General features: G+C 41.3%; 1 protein-coding gene across 1 annotated transcript in view; it reads right to left on the bottom strand.

The window, feature by feature from the left end:
* LOC308581476 (inter-alpha-trypsin inhibitor heavy chain H3-like) overlaps positions 1–24,091 on the bottom strand; it is a gene marked incomplete at its 5' end in the record, with an annotated part of 69,543 nt that overhangs the window by 10,556 nt on the left and 34,896 nt on the right. The window contains 14 exons of the mRNA XM_081183886.1: positions 1,135–1,332; positions 2,642–2,781; positions 3,410–3,595; positions 6,001–6,182; positions 8,745–8,870; positions 11,792–11,960; positions 14,524–14,640; positions 14,724–14,849; positions 15,113–15,223; positions 15,455–15,617; positions 16,235–16,339; positions 19,016–19,182; positions 21,643–21,663; positions 22,636–22,848. Of these exons, the coding sequence (XP_081040012.1) occupies positions 1,135–1,332; positions 2,642–2,781; positions 3,410–3,595; positions 6,001–6,182; positions 8,745–8,870; positions 11,792–11,960; positions 14,524–14,640; positions 14,724–14,849; positions 15,113–15,223; positions 15,455–15,617; positions 16,235–16,339; positions 19,016–19,182; positions 21,643–21,663; positions 22,636–22,848 (2,024 nt within the window). The remainder of the gene's footprint in view (positions 1–1,134; positions 1,333–2,641; positions 2,782–3,409; positions 3,596–6,000; positions 6,183–8,744; positions 8,871–11,791; positions 11,961–14,523; positions 14,641–14,723; positions 14,850–15,112; positions 15,224–15,454; positions 15,618–16,234; positions 16,340–19,015; positions 19,183–21,642; positions 21,664–22,635; positions 22,849–24,091) is intronic.

Below are 24,091 nucleotides of genomic sequence, written 5' to 3'. Positions count from 1 at the left end.
TAGGAACGCATTAATTGAATTTCAATGCATTCCTATGGGATTTCGTGCTTCGCAAAACGAAAAATTCGCTAGACGAAAAAGCTCGCGGAACGAATTAATTTTGTCTTGCGAGGCACCACTGTACTTTGGCCACCTCATGAGAAGAGAAGACTCCCTGGAAAAGACCCTGATGTTGGGAAAGATGGAGGGCACAAGGAGAAGGGGACGACAGAGGACAAGATGGTAGCTTCTTGAAGCTACCAACTTGAGTTTGACCAAACTGTGGGAGGCAGTGGAAGACAGGAGTGCCTGGCATGCTCTGGTCCATGGGGTCACGAAGAGTCGGACACGACTAAACGACAATAACAATAAATCATTATCCTAATCTAATGGCCTTTGCTCTGAGGTAGATTTATTTCTTATTCAATGCTCTCTCCTTATTCCACTTAAGGCTTATACCCAATTGTGTTCTTCTGCAGATGGAGGCTACTTTGATCCAGCAGAAGATTCTGTAAGTAGAAAGTGGAGGTGCAATTTTTGCTGAACCCCCCCCCCCCATCTGCATCTCTTCTGCACACACACGGAACCTGTGGTTGGGAATAGGGAGTGTAAAAGCACCTCCTTCCCCTCTGCACTTATGGAAATCTCTGCTCTGGATCAAAGAGCCTTCTGCCAGCAGGAGTGAACCAGATGGATGCAACCCAATATTTTATAGTTATTCACCTAGGATGGATATGTTCTATACAAACAGCTGTTCTGACTATGAGGAGTCATGTCACCCAATCACCAGCTACTTAATGCAACCAGATGTAATCTCAGATTGTTGCCACAGGTTCTTTGTCACTCCTACTACTCTGCTTTCAAACAAGGTGTGAAGACAGACCTTCTACATCAGAACCTAGTCAAATACCAACACCAGTCTTAACTTTCCTTTTCTGGGTATCAGCAGAAATACTGCTGATATTCTTTCCACTGCCAGTTATTGGCCAGGAAACTTTAATTTGTGTGTGTGTGTGGACTTACAAATCTCTTTCCTTCGGAAAAAACAAGTCAATTTGCTATTTTTGTAGCGAATAAAATCTACACTGCAGTGCCATGTACTTTTCAAACTTTATCTTTACCTTCAACAATGAAATTGGGAGTCAGGATCACAACCCCCCGGGTAAAATAAAATAAATATGGTATAATATATCTCTACCTTCCAGAGGCTTGTCAGCAATTGCAGTCTCATTCACGGTGTCTTCTGGCTTTGTAACTACCATCGATGTTAAAGGAGTCACAAACTTGTATTTCAGAGACATGTCCAAGATTTCAGCAGTCAGATTAGTCTTTTCGTCTCCCGTTACTACATTGCTGGATGAAAGGACAGCATCAAGTAAATTGGTTGCCCCCATATGTTGTACTACATCAGAAGTGGCTAGGCTGGGGCCCTCCAGATGTCACTGGGACTCCAACTCCCATCAGCCCCATCTAGCACAGCCAGGGATTTTGGGAGCTGTGGTCCAAAACATTAGGAGGGCCACCCTTGAGCCACCTCAGTGTTGCAGTCAATGACACAGATGGTTAAAAAAGAATTAGAGTACTCCATGTAGGATAGGTCTGGCTATGGCTATTGACCATCATAATAGCTAAAAACAGAACCTCTGTGTTTTAAATGCAACATAACTGCATAGAAGTATTTGTTCCTTGATGGGAAATAAGATATAATTCTAGAAATGATAAAGGGTGTCTGCATTCACACTGCTTCTGCAATAAATCTCTGCTAGAGACAGAGGGCCTTTCATATGCGCAGCAGCTGAAAGTGCAAATCCTGCACCCAAGTCTGGCAACAATTTTGAAAAATTTGGTGGGCCAATAAAGGGGAATATATTTGACAACATCAGCTGAGGTTGGAGAACAGAGAAGGCAGAGTTCTTTGTTTGTTTGTTTGTTTGTTTGTTTGTTTGTTTGTTTGTTTTTTAGGGAACTGCCATGTAAGATGATTACATGGCATTAATTAGGGCAAACCATTCTGAAACATGCACAGTAGTACGGTTGAAAGAGAACACAATTCCAATGGCTTCAAGAGAACATTGGATATATAGGGTAGATTACAATCTTTAATCAGATGCCTCTTTGGTAGCTTGTTGGTCAAGACACTATTTCCTCCCACCTCGGAAAAGGAAGACTTTTAATCAAGTGAGGAGACCTCTCTGTGTCACAAGCATTTAAGTTTTCGGCTACAGGAAATGGCTGAAACTGAAGAGCTAGATTTAGGGTTTAAGGTTCATTGTACTTGAAATGCCTTCACAAAGCAGAAGACCAGTGCTATTTTTATAGAAAAGATAGGTGTCGGAACTCACCCTTGTTCGCTTATAATGGCAATGGTGCCCACCTGAGAGGTGCCAGAACTGAGTTCCGGCTGAAAAAAAGCCCTGCATAAGATTGATCCATTAGAAGGGTGCTTTTATCGCACTTAAGACAAATGCCCTTCTTGAAAAATTGCCCCTTCTAAAAAAATGGGGGCAATTCCAGAACAATCCTATGTATGTACAGTCCTACTATGTTCAATTGTCCACACTCTAGGAATTTTGCATTGGATTTCAGCCTTATTCAATTAGATGTGGGTTATTTCTCCAAATTTTTGATCTTATTCATGACATCAGAAAGCACCGCCCAATACCGTTTTTCCAGAAGCTGTTGAATGGTGAGATAAGCCCAAAGTCTCTCAATAAAATCCCCAAATATGTATTTCTGTTCTTCAGTAGCTTTAGCTGTTTCTTCAACATCTGCTTGTTCAGCGTAAGTCACGTCTTGTTCTGCCTGTTAGGCATTTTAAAGAAATACTTCATTTTATTCATTAGCTTGCTTGCAACATCTGTATACTACCTTTTTCCAAAGCAACCAAGGTAAATTACAGTTTAAAATAATAGCTTGCAAATAAAAGGCAAAAGACAAAAGGCAGCAAGAAGGGAAGCGAAAAATAAGCAAGGTTGGGTTCCAAATATTTCATACCTCTGCATAATATCTATGGGAAATGGCTGTTCATGAAGGCAGCTATGGGAGGTTGGTTAGCCAAGTGGCCTTTGGCTCTCGTTTTGGTAAGTTTTCAGACAGAAAGCTGAAGAATATGGATCTAAACGGCAGTGACTCACAGAGTGAAAATTCTGGACAAGTTCACTTCCATGTTGGTCAGGAATGGGTTAGGGGCAGGCATAATGGGAATCATAGGCAGCTACATGATCAGAAGCAATCATCTTTCTCTCACACACAAGGAAGCATGAACTCACACACAACAAGAAGCTCCTAACTTTATCTCCAGAGCTATAGTCCTACCGTTTAAAATGGCAAGCGCTGGCAGGAAAGAAAGTTTAACCACACACACACACACACACACACACACACACACACACACACACACTATAATTGCCTGACCTAACAAGGCACTTACCCCATGAGCTTTAACCTCTGCAGTAATACTGTTTAGGTCATTGTCTATAATACGTCCAGCCACAACAATTTCAGAACCAGCATAATAGTGCTTAAAATTATTTTGAGTCAAGTCAGAGATGGCATTTTCAGGGTACTTAAACTCTACTTCTGTAAGTAAGGGATTGGCCACCTCATTATAAAAGTCCTAGAAAATAAAAATATATAAACCAACACTTAAACACAGCCTCGTTTCAGTGCATATTTTTGTAAAGAGAAAAAGAATGCATATATACATATACAAACATGTAGATAATAAAATTATCTCCTGGTGATCTTGGTCCATCAAATGTTTTGTGCCTGCTTCAGAATAGTATCTGCTTTGTTTATTGTGCCCCACTTTGAGATTACTTACTGACAAAGGAAATGTTTAAAATGCACTTATATAAAAATAAACAAATTAACCGTAGGCTTAATCTGACTCATAGACTTGTGAGGGTTTTGCGATAAGGCCAAAATGCTGCTTTAATTTCCTTGGAGGAAAAGCAAAATGATAAAGAAATCCAAACACAGAACAAGGCAAGCTCTCCAGTACAAGATTGCTACTGATCAATCTCTGCACATTAGAAGTAGGAGAATTTCACCTCTGCATGCTGAACAAAGGCCATAAAACCATAAAATGTGGAGTCAGCTGGAATCTCAATGGTCATCTAGCTCAATCCACTATAGAAGGTCTGGGTAGCCTTTGGCCCTCCAGATGTTGCTGGCCTACAATTCCCATCAGCCTCAACCAGCATAGCCAAAGACCAGGGATGAAGGAAACTGTAGTTCAGCAACATCTGGAGGGCCAAAGGTTCTTCATACAGGCACTAGAGCATCCCTCTTAGGCAACCACCCTCTCTCTGCTTAAAAATCTCTACTGAATCGAAGGAAATACACAACATTATATTCTTGGTATTCCAAAGCACATGTTGTTCCTAACATTCTAGCTGAATTTTGCTTTTGTCCTTATGAACAGGAAGAGTTGAGGAGAGGTGGCCTTGCCAGGGCAGATTAGGGACAGTTATTCTCCTGTTTGGCCCCTTTCTATAGGGCTGAGCAAAGCAGAGCAGGGTTGTTGTTTTAGCAATACTGTTATGAATTTGCCGGGGGGCGGGGGGCGGTGCAGACTCCTCATAATTTCTGGATTTAGTAAAAGTTTGAATTAATCAAGGTTTGATTAAATTTTGCCAAACACAGAACCCCCCTGGTAATGAGTAATGAGCCAAGCCAGCTGGGAATAATAATAATAATAATAATAATAATAATAATAATAATAATAATAATAATAATAATAATATCTTATTTATACCCCACCCATCTGGCTGGGTTTCCCCAACCACTCAGTGAGGGAACCGCCAGAAGGCCCTCAGAGCTGGACCTCAGTGTCCGGGCTGAATGGTAGGAATAGAGATGCTCCTTCAGGTAAACTGGGCCGAGGCCATTTAGAGCTTTAAAGGTCAGCACCAACACTTTGAATTGTGCCCGGAAACGTACTGGGAGCCAATGTAGATCTTTCAGGACCAGTGTTATGTGGTCTCAGCAGCCACTCCCAATCATCAGTCTAGCTGGATGGTCCAGTAGCAGTCGACAAAGGCCAGGGATCACCCATCAAGGAAACCATCAGAGGGCAAGACTGCCAGGTAAAGAGAAGTGGGGGCCCTTATTTGCTGGGGTGCTAGTGGGCAGAGGCAAAGACCAGGTTTAGGGTTTCAACTTTGAATGACGTAGGCTGTGGGGTGGTCCTGGGAGTCAGTTAGCTGTGAGAGGGAGAAGGAAGGGCAGAACTCCATGTGAGATGGGGATGGCAGGGTGGAACTAAGGGACACAGTGGGTGGTTTTTTTGCTGTCCTTTAAATCTAGGGGAAGCCAGACCCTCATAGGATGCTCTGAATGCTCTGCCATCTTTCATTCTAAATGCAGGAATCCAGCCTCCAGCTTGACAACACAGGAAGCATACTTAAGTAGAGAGAATGATTTATTGATCAAGTACACAGATAATGCCGGACGGCATTAACCCAGCTGCCGCCCTCATGAATTACGATGACTCTTCTGCCGAGTCCCTCCCCTTCCTCCAGCTTAAATGTGATTTCTGCCCCTTACGTTTCTGCTTCCGCCTCCTATCACACACCTTCCCCCAGCGGCGACTCTGTGGGCTCATTGGATCCCCTCCAACTTCTTCCTGAGAAGACAGACTTGGCAACCTGCATTCCTGAGGGCGGGGAAGTTGGCCCTCGGCTAGGCACCTCTCTACTGTTAGTTAATCCTATTTCTCCCTGCCTACTTCCTCCACTGAAAGCTGGCTGGGCTGGCTCAGTCGTGACACAGGTTGTACACATGTCTAAATCAGTATCTGCTGTGCCTCATTGTCCCAAAAGGAAACATAGACCCTGGTTAAATATTCCTGCAACCCCTGGAATCTTGTACCATTTGTGGAGATTGGGGTGGTGTGTAACAATACCATGCTGAGGTACTAAAGTGGATGAGTCTTCATTCTGAAAATAACAGTAGCTTATTTGTTTTAACCTTTTTTTAAAAAAAAATCAATTGTCACCTAATGTTATCATATTTTACCTGTAACTGTAGGGCTGAATCGGAATCTTCATAGATACGACGAGCCACTCCATTGTTCTCCGTGGCCAACTTTTCTAAAAAGCCATAGTCAAGGTCATAACCAAACCCAAGATTATATATGGGGAATTTCCCTTGAGTTGCATTTTTGGTTCTGAGTAAAATTTCTTCGGTGCTACTCACTCCTGTATGAAAACACAGACAATAATTAATGTTCAATAGGTTTCTCATGGTTACACACATTTATAGAAAAAAAGCAACAAAAATCCTGTTATCCTTGTTTCTGTGATACCAGTATTAATGTTTTTCTCTTCCCAAATAGGAAAAAAGTTTAGAACACATTCAGCAGGATCATTCATCTTGTAGATAGGAATTCAAGGTGGCCACTTATAGAAACCATGTGACTATGTTTAATAAACGTACTTCTTGCCAACTCACATGATCTATACACTGAATTACTATTTTTATAATACATCACATAACTTGTATAGATAACAATGAGCAACTAAATGTGCCCATACACCAGGGAAGCAGTGGTTCCCAATTAGGGGTCTGAAGACCCCTGGGGGTCCGCGGCCCCATCCCTTGCCTAATTTTTTGTCATTTTTGCATGGTAATATCACAGATATATGGACTGTTTCAGCACTGTGAGGTTTTTCGATATATTGGCCAAGATCAGTTTTGAAATCACACCGCAATAACGATTTTGACCCAGCAATACGCAGCAATATATCGCTCCTCACATAAGGGAGAGCAGGGCAACCAATTTCAAGGTACTGCTGATATCGCACGATGACTTCAGCCAATAACACTGCTGATCTGAGCTGCCTTCCTCTTATGCTGATGCAGAACAGGCCATCAATTGCCCTCACTTCAAGGCACCGTGGCATTACCTTGCCTGGGCACTGAGGCAGAGCAGCTTTTCCCAGTCAGCAAGAAAGCAGCACCAGCCACAGTGGACGTGGATCTTCACTGGTTGCTCTGCTGATGCACCCCCCCCATCCCCATCCCCTCCCACTCAAACCATGCAGAGGAGGTGACTCCACTTCCTCTCCCCCCCACCCAATCTCTGTGACTGCTCTTTCCCTCATCCCCATGCCTGATCTCCAATTTAAGACATTGTGATATATCAGAATATTGCAATGTTTAGCTGCTGATATATCACAATGTTGAAAACCAGATATCGCTCAGCCCTAGTCTGTTTTTTTAGTATACTTAAAATCTTTTGCTTATTATGGGCTACCCCACATTTAGTTCAAAAAATTGCTTTCCAGAGGTAACTAGTGCAGAGTTGTCAAAATGTTCAAAAGTAGGGGGTCCATGGCTTTGCCTTTTTTATATAAATGCTTTTTATTAACTTATTATTACAGCAGATACACACACAACACTTAAAAAACAAACTACAAAAGAAAACACAAAATAAATGATAAACTGGATCAAAATAAATGATCCATAAATCCGCAAGTTTGTGCACACGGACTTATGTTATCCAAGCTTTAGTTCTTATTCTATTCTAATACTTCCTTCCTCCTTAACGCGGGTCTGATTTTAAACTTGATAAACTGTTTCTTTCTCATTTCATCTTTTCTACCCTTCTCCATATGTTGTATTCGTGAACCATACTTTGTTTTGCAAAAATTATTTGAAGCAATTTTTTAATTTTAATTTGAGGGCACTGGGTTTTTTTATCCGTCATTTTTGCAAATTCAAGGTAATCAAATAATCTCTCTTGCCACTCTTTTTTTGTTGGTACTGTTTCACTTCTCCAGTTTTTTGCGTGTCAGTCACTTCTTCCTGCCCGCCTCAGAGATGTCTCCAACAGATTCCAGTTTTCTGTACTTCAATATCCTTGATTCGCAAATTAGGAATTAAGTCCTTAAGTTCTTCTTTTCGCAATATTTTAGAGCACAGTGTCTTTTTAAACCATGTTTGAGGGTGACCTCCTTCCTCCCCCTTGTAACATTAGACTCCTTTTTTGCTAACAAATTGCCTGCCGATCATTGTACGTACCTTTTCTTTGTTTGCCAGCCAGCAGTCTTATTATTTTAGTCTCGGATTATGGAGAGATCTGTCGCTGAATCACTCAGGCTTTCGAGGCATCTCATAGAAAGGGAAGGCACTGTATTTAGTGCTGGAGTTCTCCCTCTCTCCCTGCCACTTTACTAATTGCAGGAGCTGTTGGGAAACCCCTTTTTGTGCAGCTTGGCTGGGTCAGAGCTCAGAACCCTTTTCTGAGCCTTTTTATGGGTATTGCGTTGCCTTCGCTCCCCTTTTACCCTTTTCTATGACTGAGTCGTCCCAACAAGCTTGCTGGATGAACTCATGACCTGAACGTGATTGCGACCGATCCGGAAATCCCATGGCTTTGCTTTTGAAAAATAGGGGGTCCTCAGTAATTAGCTAATTGGGAACCACTGCCCTAGAGAAAATCCCTTCAATGAAGAAAGGCTTACTTTTGGACTCACACTAATAATATTGACATAGCTTCAACAAAGTATCAGACAGAAAATAACTATTAAAAATCATTTTGAAATACACACATTTTCACAATGCAGTATTAAATGTATCAAAGAGCAGGCCTTTGAATGTTGTGAATCTTGACCTTTCTACTGAAAATTCCTTACTCCTCTGATCTGCAGCAATTGAAATTTGAAATAACACCTCTGCTATAAATTTCTGTGAAGATTTATCATTTTCCATAGCAATCTTATCACATGTCAAAGTTATTTGCTTGTCAGGAAACATACCTACATTGGGTCGGCCATCGGATAATATCATAATTAAAGAAGCACTTCTTTCGGGCAAAGTTCCAGCTTCCTGAGCTTCCTTCAGCATTTCAATTCCGGTTATTAATCCATCAAAAAGATTTGTCGCTGGAACATAGAGGAGCAAATTGTAAAAACAGAGTGTGACTAGAAAGCTCTTTTGATCACTAACTGTGGATTTTCTTCTGTAGGATGAAAGAGAAGCCACAGTAATATGCCAGAGCCAAATAGACTTTTAGAATGAATATTACATTAGCTGAAGGATCGCATTTCCTGTACCTGTCTACCTCTTCAGATAATCTGAATAGTGTAACATCTGAAATACACTTCTTTGGGAATATGGAGAGGACTTTTTCTGTGGCAGGCTGTGAAGCTCCACCCCAATGAGGCACAGCTCACTTCTTCTTGCCTTCCAGACATTATGCAAAACCTTACGTTTGGGTTGCAGGCAACTGTTTTATTAAATGGATTTCAAACTGCAGAATGGTTCTTTTTAATGTATTTTTTATTAAAGATTTCTTGTGCAACGTCTCTTTTTTCTTGTTACATTTTCTACAGGTCAGTTTCATTTGTTGAGACATTAGTATTACATTAGGAAGAAAAGGGGGGAAGAGGTGGAGAGGGCCATGGGAGTGTGGTGGGGTCGGGGGGCGATGTTTCTATTTTACTTAATGTATGTGTGGGGTTTTGTGTCAACGTCGCTTGTGCAGGTTCTCTTTGCTATTCGCTTGTGTTCCTTGTGCTTGTTTGTGATTGGCTGTGGTGAACTTTGTTTTCATGTTTGAGTGGGGTGGGTGAGTGTTTTTGAATCAGGTTAGCCATATTGATTTGTATGCTGTTGTTGGGTTCTTGTCGTCTTGTTGAGGTGTGTATGTGATAAAGGGGAGCCATAGCGGGGTGAAGGCATTTTCTATTTGTCCCTGTGTCAATTTCAGTTTATTGGTTAATTTTTCTAGTGAGGCTGTTTCCCATACTATTTGATACCGCTGGTCCATGCTTACTCCTGACAGGTCTCTCCAGTGTCTGGTTATGATGTTTCTGGCTGCTGAGAGTAGGTAATAATAGTAATAATAATAATAATAATAATAATAATAATAATAATAATAATAATAATAATAATAATAATTTATTTATACCCCGCCCATCTGGCTGGGTTTCCCCAGCCACTCTGGGCGGCTTCCAACAAGACACTAAAATGACCTATTAAACATTAAAAGCTTCCCTAAACAGGGCTGCCTTCAGATGTCTTCTAAAAGCTTGGTAGTTATTTTTCTCTTTCACATCTGGTGGGAGGGCGTTCCGCAGGGCGGCTGCTACTACTGAGAAGGCCCTCTGCCTGGTTCCCTGTAACTTGGCTTCTTGCATCGAGGGAACCACCAGAAGGCCCTAGGTGCTGGACCTCAGTGTCCGGGCAGAACGATGGAGGTGGAGACACTCCTTCAGGTATACTGGACAAAGGCCGGTTAGGGCTTTAAAGGTCAGCACCAACACTTTGAATTGTGCTCAGAAACGTACTGGGAGTTCTTTGTGGGGTAAGTGGGCATTGTTGTCTTGGAAGATGCTTATGGGGCCAGTATTTTATTTAGCCATTTGTTCCTTGCCTTTCTACAATGAAAATCAAACTCAGTACTCCAATAACTGCCTGAAATGTGGCATGTGTGTCACGTGCCAAGACCCCGTTACCCAGTCACTCCCTATGTAATGAAATAACCAGACGCTATAGAGTTTTGGGGTTCAAATAGGCCACAACTTTATTGGTTACCGTTGTGAAAGGTTTGGCATAGGCACTCGGTGAAGCCATTTATTTATGGCTCTAGCCCCTGTCTGGGGGTTGGGCAGAAGCAACATGGATACCATTAACCAAGGAGGGGCAGGCAGAAGCTACAACCTTCCCTCCAACCAAGACTAAGGCTTACTCAGTGCCCAAGCTCAGAAAGTTGTGGTGATTGTTATGAGGTAGGTGAAAATCAAGTGGCCAGTGCCAATTTGCCAAGTGGAAAAATTCCTGCCTGACCCCCAAATATGGAGGCCAACAATGTTCATAGCAAGGTCTCAGCATAAAAGAAGCAGCATTTGAAAAAAAAGGGTGGGAGACCCAATGGAGAAACAGAGGAGTGTTGGGCAGCCTTAATTTATTTTCCCCAGGGAAGGACCCAATGCCCATTGGCCGGTTGGGCCCACCCTGTGGGGAATCCCCAGACCTAGGCCTGCCTGCTGTTGGCAAATCTGCAGGCAGGCCTACAGTCCTCCCCAGCTGGCTGCCAAATCTCTCTGATGTGGGGCTAAGGCCAGGCCACAAAGCTGCCTGACTGTTTAAGGTAAGCAGACATCTCACAGGGATGGGTAGCAGAATACCTGAAAATGTTATGTAAATTGCAAGGAAAATGCATACATTACAGGCAGGGGAAGAGCAGCAGGGCCATTCACTGAAACAAATGGGAATAAAAACTTAAGAAAAGCCTACCCATCACTATTGTGTCAGTGACCTGCTTTTCAGCAGAGGGTGTGTTTTTTTAAGCAGTTCAGAGCCTCCATAACCCTTCTCTGTGCTGGCATAGATTAGGCAACTATAGGCAACTATAGACTTTTTGTTGTGGCAACCTATCTCTGGAATATTGTCAGCATGGAGGTTGATCTTACACCAAATATTACAACCTTTTAAACCATGTAATGATATTTTCATTTACTTAGGCTTTTTAAAAATGTTATATTTTTTATTATAATACAGCTAATAGAACTACTGATAGAAATATTAGAATCATAGAATCATAGAATCATAGAGTTGGAAGAGACCACAAGGGCCATCGAGTCCAACCCCCTGCCAAGCAGGAAACACCATCAGAGCACTCCTGACATATGGTTGTCAAGCCTCTGCTTAAAGAGGCTTTAAGAATAATTATTTTAGTGTTTTATTTCCGAATATTGTTTTATTTTTTTATTAACTACAAGCTGCTCTGAAGTTCTTCAAAGGGAAGGGCGGAATATTACATTTGTTAAATAAATAAAACCCCATTCCTCCTGCAACGTACCTCCAAAAGTACCAATACTCTGAACATAGCGTCTTGCTTTAGCCAGGTTTTCAGGAGTAGCTTGTATTAAGGTATCGTTCCATTTCTCTACATCACTCCCAAACAACACAATATTGAAGTAGTCTTCTTCCTTTATGTCTTCTAATATTTTTAACAATGCCTCCTTTGTCTAAAGTACAAATAATGAAGGGCAAACAATTAAAGCCAGAGCACTGATGAAGAAACAGAACCTAAAGGGGCTCAGAGTCAAAAGCCATTATAGGAATATAACTGGGACATACAGATGGATGACGAGCAGAAGAAAGGTCTGTGGGCCAAGTCTCCATTCAGCTCAAACTTGAGAGCTCTCTCAAAAGTTAGTACATGACAGGTACCCTACTCTGTGACTGCTCTGTTTTCTCTAGCCTGATACATCTTCACTGTGTTGGAGGGACTGTCATGTAGTTGGTACATATAAGCACATATGAAGGGACTGTTCAAAGGTGGCTGAATTTTGGTGTAAGCTGATTGCTGAGATCTCTTTGGTATCTAAACAAACTATTACTCCCTCTTCCCACCTGGCACTTTTGAACCTGTATACAGATATAGAATGGGACTCCCTCAACTGGAGGACTCAGGGTTGCCTCCCTCCTCTGAATCAGAAGAGGAGTCTCTCATGTTTCCCCAGCCCCCAAAGGCTGCATAACAAGCTAAGATCAGTTAGCTCTTTTGGAGAGGTGGCATTTATGGAACTCCAGGTCTAGAAAACATATAAGGCTTCATTTGGAGCTCAGTGCTTGCAGAGACAACAGCTTGCAAGGCATGACCCTGGGAGCTCTCAAGGGTTCTGTGGGAGCTCTGGATACCCAGGACTCTTATATAGAGTCCTTGATGGGAAACTGTGAGCATTGAGCTCTTGTAGAATAGGAGGATATCATCAATCAACTGTTTCATGGGCAAGGGAGAGTTGCAGTGGGGAACTCCCTTCTTTCCACCTCTACTGGACAATCAGTGATTTTTAAAAAATAAAAAAATGCTTATCACATCTTTAACAATAAGAACAACAAATATTTTTCCACAATAAGAGTTATAAAACACCAAGATTGGAATTTCCATAAGAGTAGCATGCTCAATAACTGATTTGGTGTTACACCAGTATAACATACAAAAAAGAAGAAGAATGCAACAAACTAATCAAACTACAACTAATATATAGTAAATCATGATTCACATAAAATGAAAAAAATCAACCCAAAATATAGTGCAAAATCTTAAAATAAATAATACTTTGAGATTAATGGAAGTAATAGAAACCTTAATTCAAAATAGTAATACGGCTAGAGCACCAGTAGTATAAGTGATGTTATGATAAAGAGGTTTTATAAAAGAAATTTTTCCCTTTCCCCCAGTTCACTAAAGGAAGGGGAGGTTCTACAATATGAAAAGCTGCTGCCATAAAATTACCAATTGTGGCTGTGCTCATAAAATCTATAAAGTCAACTCAAGTTGCAGTAAAATTGTCTTTTTAAATTTGTCCCCGTGGAAGTCTCAATCTATTTGTCAATTTTTTTCTAATAGTGCAGTCTGCCATACCTTTCTATACCAATTTATAACATTTACTCCTTCTAGGTTCTTCCAGTGTCTTACTATAATAGTACTCGCTGCTTGCATAAGCAATCATATCAGGTCATTATTAATGTGGACAAAGTGTTAAAGTAATTTTGCCAATTTCCACAAAGATGAAGAACCAAAATTGCTGTATTAAGGGGTAGTCTCCCTCCTAAAATGATAATAGGTACCAGCTAACTGACACCCTCTCCAACTTATTAGTGAGGGATGTTAGGATTCATTCACTGTGTTGCAGTCATGGGATTGTTTATATCACATGACGGTGTAGGTTTTCATTCCACATTGTGGGAAGTGACAGAGACAGGGTGTTTTTATTACTGTGTTTCCATGATGTAGGATTTTTGTCCTCTGTTCTTTCTCTTTGCTGTCTGATGCTGAAGAGGAAGGAGCTGAGTTATGATGCTCTGAGTGTATATATGTAAATAAACGTAGATTAGCCAAATTGCTGCGCTACTGAGTCTGAACACTGACTGCCTATACTCTGCTGATCCTGAAGTGTGCGGATGCCTCTTGGTGTTAGTCGCTGTGATGTTTGGACTGGAGAAAGCTTTTGAATCTCCCAGAAGACCAACCAGGAAGGAGAGAACATGCCAGTCGAGCATGTGCCTCTGCCGGACTCCTACTCATGTGTAGGACCTCCTGACAATTAGGTGCATCATCAGCAGTCTTCTGGGCATTAAATAAAATCTATGTAATTTTTAAAGAATATCTCCCAATTCCTTGCCAAAGTTGAATGGAAAGGAGGTTTTGTCCAAAGACTGTTCATCTTTCATAATGTTGTCCCACTGCTATTTCACAGTGTCTATAGGGGACAGTTAAAAGGGGACAGTAATAGTTTACAAATTAGTAATAGAATACCTTGTCTACGGTTTCTCCAGAAAACAATGGTTTCTCAAATAAGGTGAGTTGTCTACTAGCAATTTCCCTAATTGCCCTAATCACAAAACCTTAAATAATTGTGCAGCCAGGCTCTAAATGACTTAAGTATATACTCAGCAAAAGCACCCACTAAACTCTGCAGGCATTCTGTCTAAACTGCTTGGAGTAAATGATTATGAGACACCCTCTCTCCATTAACTTAAGTGTTGGTTACATTTCAAGTTCATTTTAGAGTATTTGGTTACCTGATCTAGTTTTCGTCCGGACATTGAGCCACTGATATCTATAATGAAAACAACATTCTTGGGCAAATGTGAAACATTTTGTGGTGCAAAGAAATGTACAAAGTACCCATTGACCATCTGCAAAACAAAAACAAAAACAAGTGTTGGATGACATTACAATCACATCCACTGGCACATCAGTTCACATCAGTTCTGTTTACCTGTAAATTGCCTGGGGTTTCTCTGTTCACATCGTATTTTATGACAAAATCTCCACTCAACAGTGTTGTTTGACAATCTACACAAGTTCGCTGTTGGTCCATAGTAGGCTTGAAAGAAACATGACCCTGAAAGCACAAGCATCCATCCATGTGAAATTTTAACAAACAGTTATGAAAGGTTTTTTGTTCTTCACCTGGCGTTACTGTTGAAAACATGAACAATAACATTGCAAGAGAGTAAGTACCTTGAAGATTAAATACCCTGAAATAAACATCTAGCCCACAAATAAACATCTAGCCCAGACCTCCCAATTAATTATTGCTGCCTCAAGTTTAGTGAACATTTTTAGTGCTGTGGAACTGTCCTTATGTATCATTGTAAAACATACCTTTTTCCCTGAGAAAGACTTATATATGACTGGTAACAAGTCATTGGTGATGAAAGATCCTTCTGCGTCCAGAAAGCTGATGCCCTGGGGCTCAAATATGTTTGCCTCAATCTGAAATGTTAATTTGAATAATGCTGAAATTGACAAAGTCACAGATACTACAGTTCGGATGGAGTTAAGCATCTTAACTCCAAACACCCTTGCAGCAAAGAGAAGTAACTCAGAACCAATCACCCATCTTCTTTAACAAGATGCATTCAGTTCTTTGAGCTTTCGTCACTCATTTAATACAATTTTGGCAAGCTTTTACAACAGTTCCATTTGATATAATAGGTACATTACCTCAAATTTATTGACAAGCTGCTTCGGGTTTACTTTTAGAAGCAATTCATATTTTCCAAAGGTTCTCTTCAATAGCTCCTCATATTGCAGCTCAAAAGTGACTTTGCTGGCTGCTGCAATGTTGACTGAAACACTGAATTTTTCAGTTTTTCTTCCAGAAGCCCTTCACAGGTTAAAAAGAAGTTTGTTACAAGATTAACAGCATTAATGTTACAAAAGTAACAATCCCATTGAAACCCTTAGATCTGTAAACTTTTTTTTAAAAAAATCCCAAATCTCCAGGGCCTGATGAGCTTCACTGAAGGAGCTTGTGGGTGTTAACACAGAGGCTCTGTCTATAATCTTCTTGGATAATTCTTGGAGCACAGGTGAGGTCCCTGCAGACTGGAGATGGACAAATGCGGGGGGAGGGGGAAGGGAGAAGACCCAGGTAACTATCAATCAGTCAGTTTGACATTAATATCAGGAAAGGTCCTGATAATTAAACAGTCAGTCTGTGATCACTTAGAAAAGGATGCAGTGATCGCTAAAGCCCAGCATGGGTTTCTCAAAAACAACTTGTGCCAGACAAATCCAATTCCTTTTTTTGAGTCGAGTTACAAGCTTAGTGGATTAGGAGAATGCTGTGGACATAGACCTCAAGGAGGTTCACAAAATAAGAATGAAAAATATAAACACAAAAACCACATAGATGACCCTCAGGGTCCTTCCCCACTCTATAATACTATGATTCTATGAGTGTCAATAAACTATCAGGATATGGAAGGGTCTCACTCTCACTTTACAAGACCTGCAGTCTGTCCTCTTGAAACTGCCTTTTGATACTGTTGCTGGGCAGCCTCTTTTTCCTTTATTGTTCCAGGGTAGGTGACACCATCAATAGTCCTAGAGAAGAAACAGCAGGTAAATATCTGACCTTCTATTCAGATATCTGAAAATAATTTCATTGGCCTTCTTCATGACTTATCAAGTAAATCACATTGCCTCCCTCCACATTACAGTTTACAGGACTTTGTCTTTTTCTGGGTACATTGTACATTTGTTTAAACAATGAATGTTTTCAACTGTCTTAAGCCAGGGGCGTCCAGTGTGGTGACTTTTCAATGTTGCTGGATGCCAACTGTCATCATCCCTGACCTTTGGCCATGTTGTTGAAGTCTGATTGGAAGCTGAGACCAACAACAATGCTATTAATACACCCAACACCCCTGGGTTTGGTGTATTAAATACCATGTAGTAGAATATCAATTGTTTTGCAGTCAAAGAGGAAGGGTCTGAGCTCACAGTACTTGCTTTCCATGCTTAAACCCCAGGCTCAATCCCTGCACTGAGACAGAGTTCTGTCTGAAACCCTAGAAAGCTCCTACCAGTTAGTAGACAACAGTGGGCTAGATGGAAAGAAGCTTCCTGGGTTCCTCTGAGAAGGAAGGGACGGCTATTACCCCAAAGAAGACTTTTGATAAACTCATGTGCCAATGCAGCTGAGCAGTAGCAGCTGGTGTGATGGGACAAACCCACAGATCCACCCTCCTAACACTGGCACAGCTCTCCTGAACAGTGCAAGGCAGCGCAGTGGCAGAGTTTTGCAGCTGAAACAATAAAATGCATTGTTCTGTTATTGTGCATAAGTGTCTTTGTTCACAGGAAGCTTGAGGTAGAGCAGCCTTCCCTTCAGAGGTTTTTTTGACTACAACTTCCATCATATTGGATCATTGTCCGTGCTGGCTGTAGCTCATGAGAATTGCAGTCCAAAACCTCTGGAAGGCACCAGGTTGGTAAATGTTAGGCTAAGTATTGTATGAGGAAACTGTAGTTTTTACAAAATATGCAGTCCTGAGGAAAACTCACTCCACAAAGAGGGCTCGTTGTTAAAACAGTGTTGGGTCAAGTATTGTTTTTTTTTTTAAAAAAAATGATATTTATTGAAAAAAGAATTTTTAAAATCACAAAGAAAAGAAAAAGACAAAATTACAGAAAAAAGACAAAAACAAGAATAAAAAATAAAAAAATAAAACCATCATTTTCAAATTCTCCACTTTCTTTACCTTCTTTCCATGACCTCCTCCTCCTCCCATCTCCTGTATCTTAATTAATAATTGTCACAGCAAATCCTTTCCATAATTCATAATATTCTGTCATTACATTACCTTGCTCTATTTTCATCTTATCTTATAAAAAAACCTTAAAACTTAAAACTTAAATCTTATTTTTACCAGCATCTCATAACTATTACCTTTTTACCTAATTCTTTAAACATTCGTACAAGAGCCAAGTAATTTCTTTTCAACATTTTTGCAACTTTCATAAAAACATTTCTGACGATAAAAAAAAAGAGAATAAAATCAGTCCAATCTTCTTCCAGTGTCCCCTCCCCCCGGGATTATCAGTCCTTTTTGTCCCATTAGTCTGGCCCATTTAACCTGGTGATCTTATATCTGAGGCCATCAAATCTCTTCCATGTCCCGTCCGCAGTTCTTCTTCATATCTTCCTTTCACTCGTGGGAACTCCAGCTTAGTAGTGTTTTTGACCCTTTTCGACAATCAGCCCCTTTCTCATAGTCCAGACTAAACTCCGTGTGGTCTTTTAAAACATGTTTCAAGCAGTAAACACGTTTCAAATTCCCTCCAAGATAAGTCCCAACAGCTCCAAACCTCTGACGGCCCATTTCCAGATTCTGAAGGTCCACACATCCCTGCATAGGGGGGTCAGTCCAACCCCCCATTTCCAGCCAAACTTTGTCTTTCCAAATCTGGTTTTTTCCAAGTTCATTTATCAAATCCAAAGACTCATTTTCTTGCTGGGCCAAAAGTCTCTCCATCCCTGGCGCCCAAGATTCAGCAAGGTCCTCTTCTTTCAGTTGTTCTGTCATGGCACGCTCCTGTTTTGGTTCCTGGGTGGGCTCCATATAATTTCCCACTACCTGTTCAAAGGTTCTGGCCGCATTAGTCATAAAATCCATCTTCTGACTTAACTGATCCAATAGGGCACTTATTTTACAGAAAGCACCCAATAGTGCTTCTGAAGGCATTGTCCTACAAGGTCACAAATCCTTTCCCACAGTTGTAATCAGTAACAGCTGCAAGTTCCCAGGATTTAGTTACAATCTCACAGTTCCCCTCTAGGGGGAAGACTTCTGGTAGTTCTTTTCCTTAGAAACAATAACAACAAAGTTTCTTTTTTAAGATATTTTGTTCATATTGGGTCAAGTGTTGGGTCAAGTATTGGACAAGTTGAAAGAAAAGTGCAGAGGAGGAAAATTTAACCCACCAGCTGAGCAACTGCAGACATTCACTCAACACATTTACTGCAACAATTTTCCTATCACATGTGAAATCCAAGTTGCAACATGCCTTGACCAGTCATTGTGAGGGGAGAAACATCACAGATATATTTTCAGGGCCACGGAGCCTATTTGTAAACTAACCATCACCCTTTAACTAAAGAAATCAGATGGAAAGCAAAGAAAATAATGAAACACCAAGTATTTTAAGTCTCTGAAGACTGAGTTGTATTGTGCTCAATTCCTCAAGACAGTTGTTTAGAAAGTAAGTTGTACTCACATGGTGAAGTTGGTGATGAAAGCCGTCTTTGGAAGCTCCACATCAAATAAGGCTTCCTTGGACACATTGGCACGATTGACAGCTCGACTAGTGATGACATTGTGGGAAAATCGGGAGGTAACGAAGCACTCAATTTTCAGGCTGTAAATATCTATTCCATCAGTGATCTGGAGAGACAGAGAAACTAAAAATCACCACCATTTGTTTGATGCAATAGTGAAACAATAACCAATCGGAATTTGAATGAGTAATATATGTATAAATCAAATACTTATTTCAGTACACCGTTTTAATCCCTCAACGTGGAACAGAAATGAAACAGTAGATAGAATTACCACTCATTTTCTTGATATTTTTGATACAAAAGATGGAATAACATTATCCTCACTACTATATTGGCAAAGTGCTACTGTTATATTTTATTTATTTATTTATTAAATTTGTATACCACCCTATACCCCTAGATCTCAGGGAGTCTTTAAACCTCCTTTGTTGACCACTAGCATTACGCTTTCCATTTTTATGTTCAGAATAGAGTAGTTGCTTTGGAAGATGATAATCAGGCAACCAAACAACATGACCAGTCCAACAAAGTTGATGCTGAAGAATCCTTGCTTCAAAACTAGTGATCTTTGCTTCTTCCAGTACACTGGCATTAGTTCACCTGTCTTCCCAAGCCAGTCTAGCCCCTCCCCCTTTTCAGGGTGAACAGAGTGGCTCCTGCTGAGGTACTCAACTGCCTCATGCCTTGAATCAGAACAACTGAATCTGTATCCACTGACCATGTGCTGGTTCATGACTAGGGGCTTCCAGATTTCATGGATTGGGGTTTAGGATGGATTTTTGGAAGACACCTGTGCGTGAATTTGTTTTATGTGTGTAGATCAGTTGACCAACACACAGTCTTTGCAGTGCCACAATGACAGGTAGATTCTTATCTGCTGCAGCCTTTATCCACCTTCACAGACATTGTAACATACCACTTGCTATCTTTCGCCTGTTCTGCCATTGAGGACTTCTTGGATCATTCTTTGTCTAGCTCTTTCCCTTTGACCTTACTGCCTTGGGTGACCCTGCTGGGAGTACAAGACTCTTGACAGCTTCACTCACAAGGGTCGTAGGAATGGGCAATCCCACTCACCACAACAAGTTGATGATCCAGTGAGTGAGTCATTATTGGTGCCTGTTATTGGACCCACCCAGAAACATTACAGTGTGAAGTAGCTCTGAGAAGGAGAGGTATTTCTTGATTGTCAATATTGCTAACTATTACTTCAGAGAGGAATTGTAGAGACTACCAGGAGTCAAGTGACAAGTTTAACCTTGCTCTTGAGTGCTTATTCTATCTAAGGAGAAAAACTCTCCTAGTATAGCAGATCCTTCATTTGATTCCCCCCACTCCACTCCACTCCATTTTATTTTTATTTTTGTTGCTTCAAAACCATTGTAGTGGCTCAGATTTTGATAAGAAAGGGGGGGTTGTTGTTAACCTTTCATCACTTCCCAGTTGCCCAATAGGCATAATACACATGTGTACTTTGGGTCCTGAACATGCAGCAAACCCCCAACCTATCCCCAAAAGAAAAAGGAACTTAGTGCTGATTTTTTGTTTGTTATTCCTGCTTGTTTATTTAACCCCTTATTTCTACATACCCTTTCCCCTGTCCTTGATTTATTAAGCAACTTAGGCAAATATGCTGAACAAAGTTTGATTGCAGCATTACATTTCAAAAACATGCATTCTTTCTACAATTCAGGGAAACCCAAATTGACTGAAGGCATTGATTCCCAATCTCTAGATACTGTTGGACTACAGCTGTCATCATCCTTGACCACTGACCACGAAACTTTCCTATCTTGCATTGCAAATTCCATATCTTGAAATAATTAGCAGGGCTAAGAGCATTAATATTTAAAACAGAACCAATGTAATAATAAAAGGTTTTGTCATTAATGGGATGTACCTATAACTAAGGGGTTAACTAGCCTTTCTTTGTTCAAGGGCCGCAATGCCAGCAGTGGGAGTATCTCCACATACATGCACGACACATGCCACATACATGCAGACCACAGACACTCAGCACACATACAACACACAAACTCAAGAGGCATGCAGGCATAGAGCACTCCACTCTCTCACAACACACACTTATACATATACTTGGCACACAAACATACATGCACATACAAACAAACAACCAGCATTTTCTGCCGTCCCTACTGGGGTGGAGATGGCTGAAAAATGCTGCCAAGGGCAAGCAGAGGGCTTGTCTCCAATATGAGTGCTGTGCTGCTTAGCACTGAGATCAGGAGACAAAATCCCACTGCTTGCTCTTTAAGAGTAAAAGGCAGCACCTCCCCCACTCTCAATGGGGTGGTGGTAAAGATCAAGCAGAGGGCTTCTCTCTGATCTAAGCGCTGTGGTGCTTAGTGCTGAGCTGGGAACCCCTTTGTTTGCTCTTTACAGAGGATTTCTAAGGAGTGTGCAGATGGATATTTTTATTTTTATTTTTAAAAAAACCTTTTATTGATTTTCAGACTTGCATCCTAGGACATTATCTCCCCTCAGGCTATCCTCCCCTATACGCCAAGAACAACCTAAGTTTAAAAATAAGATGAGTACTTACAGTATTTGCAACATTTCTTTTCTGTAAAGAAAAAACAAAATAATAGCTTTCATTATTACCATATTCATTTGGAAATGCTCACACTAATAGGCGCATTTCAGTTTATTAGCCCTCATCAAGCCCATCACTGACTCCAAGCATTTGTCCACTTTATTCTGAGGGTTTGTTCTGGTCATTCTGGAGACTAGGTGCAGAAGAGATGGGGAAAATAGGAAGCTGTCTTATACCAAGTCAGACCATTGGTCCATTTAGCTCAGTATCGTCTAACCTTACTGGGAACAGGTCTGCAGGGGTTCAGACAGCAGTGTCTCCCAAGCTTTCACCACTCAACATGGAACATGGGCATTACAAGACAAGCAGCGGGGCCTCTACTGATCTGACTTACCCAGTATCTGAATTGTAACCTACAGCGCAACCCTATCTTCTCAGAGGTAAGTCCCATTGAATTCAATGGGCCTTACTCGCACAGAAGTGTGTACAGTGGTACCTCGGGTTACATACGCTTCAGGTTACAGACTCTGCTAACCCAGAAATAGTTCCTCGGGTTAAGAACTTTGCTTCAGGATGAGAAAAGAAATCGTGCAGCGGCGGTGCAGCAGCAGTGGGAGGCCCCATTAGCAAAAGTGGTGCTTCAGGTTAAGAACAGTTTCAGGTTAAGAACAGACCTCCGGAACGAATTAAGTACTTAACCCGAGGTACCACTGTATAGCATTTCAGTCCTAGATGCTTATAATGCCAATGGACACACCTGGCATCTAGAGATCCTTTGAGTACAAGAGATAATATCTAGGATATCTAGGAGTCTACTTTGATACAAGGAGAAATAATTCATACATCACTCTGTTTTTGTCCTAGGGATATTCATGCACTGGAAGAAATACATTTACACTTGCAGAGCCCTGCCCCTGAAGCCTTTCGATGGCATTTCAATGCCAACATGGGATTGTTTGTATCAATCCTATTATTTCAATCGCTGCTTCTATGTATTCTTACCTTGATGTTTCTGATATTAGAGATTAAAAAATCAGATGTTCCAAGTGCAGGAATCAGTGCCAGCAGTGTAAAAAACAGGAGCTGGTTCCCCATGGTCAAAGAATGAATAAGAAAGCAGGAAGGATGAGCAGCCTTATAATCCATTTTGCAACAAGTTAATAGGTAACCAAAGCCGCAAATATTTATATACGGTTTTGTCAAGGATTGCTGGGTCTCCAGCATCGCAAGGTCAGAGGTTCATGTCCTGAAGGCAAAAATTTGAGTTGGTGCTGAGACAAAATTTAAGTGTAGGATCTTGAGGTGTCTTTTCAGTGCAGATTTTTGGGCTGTGCCCACACGTCTCAAAATTTGGCTGTCTTTCCAGCTCAACCCCACAGCCTCCTCATCTTCAAAAATGAAGCAGGGAAAATGAAGAAAAGCCAAAGGGGAGGCAAGTGCCTGTACCTTTGGTATTCTTGTTTGCTCCCAGGCTGAGGGAGGTAGTTGAACCTAGCTGCAGAGTGGGCTGTGGAGAGGACAGTGGGGCTCACTGGCTGATGACTTGGGCTGCATACACGATGCGCTCTTTGCCATAGGCCCACTGGACAAGGCTGTTTGACACATTTTCAACAGCTACCCTGGGATCTCACCTAGAAGTTCCCTTCCATAGGCAGCTAAGGGAGCTGAGGGCCACGTGGCTGTGTTTCTGGGTGTCTCTGGTTTACATTATTTACAACTCTGGAAGCAGGAGAGAAAGAAAGAGAAAAAAAGAGAAAGAGAGAGACTTGCAGCAGCTCTGCAACCACTTTGAATATGACAGGTCAGAGGGGTGGCTGAGACTAGCTTAGATTTCCCACCCTCACTAGTATCAGAAGGTCTCATACACCACTGATTTGCATTCAAATAGGTTCTGCTTTTCAGAATCTTCCCCCACATTGCCCCCATGTTTTGTTCGTTAAATGGACCAGTGGAACCTAGGAAGAGCAGAGGTCCCTCTCTCTGCTGCCGTTGTGGGGTGTGTGTGTTTTTAGGGGGGGAAATCTGTTGCCAAATCACAAAGTAAGAGAAATTTTAGATTTGTCCCTTGATTTCTATGGACAGCTTTTAAAAGGTCTATGGACAATGGACATTAAAGTGTGTGTGTGTGTGTGTGTGTGTGTGTGTGTGTGTGTGTGTGTGTGTGTGTTTTCTCTGGAAAAGAAAGGGGACAATGGGGAAGAAAGTTTGTGTGATAAAGAACACAAGATTGCTAGAAAGAAGAAAAAGAAAAGCCAGGAGGGGAAACCGTAGAGGCAGAACATAACCATTTTGGCTAGGTAAAGGTAAAGGGACCCTGACCATTAGGTCCAATCGTGGCCGACTCTGGGGTTGTGGCGCTCATCTCGCTTTATTGGCCGAGGGAGCCGGCATACAGCTTCTGGGTCATGTGGCCAGCATGACTAAGCCGCTTCTGGCGAACCAGAGCAGCGCATGGAAA

This window comes from Podarcis bocagei (assembly GCF_964188305.1).
Source record: "Podarcis bocagei genome assembly, chromosome: 2".
Lineage (NCBI taxonomy): Eukaryota > Metazoa > Chordata > Lepidosauria > Squamata > Lacertidae > Podarcis > Podarcis bocagei.
This window is presented reverse-complemented; position numbering and strand designations above follow the sequence as displayed.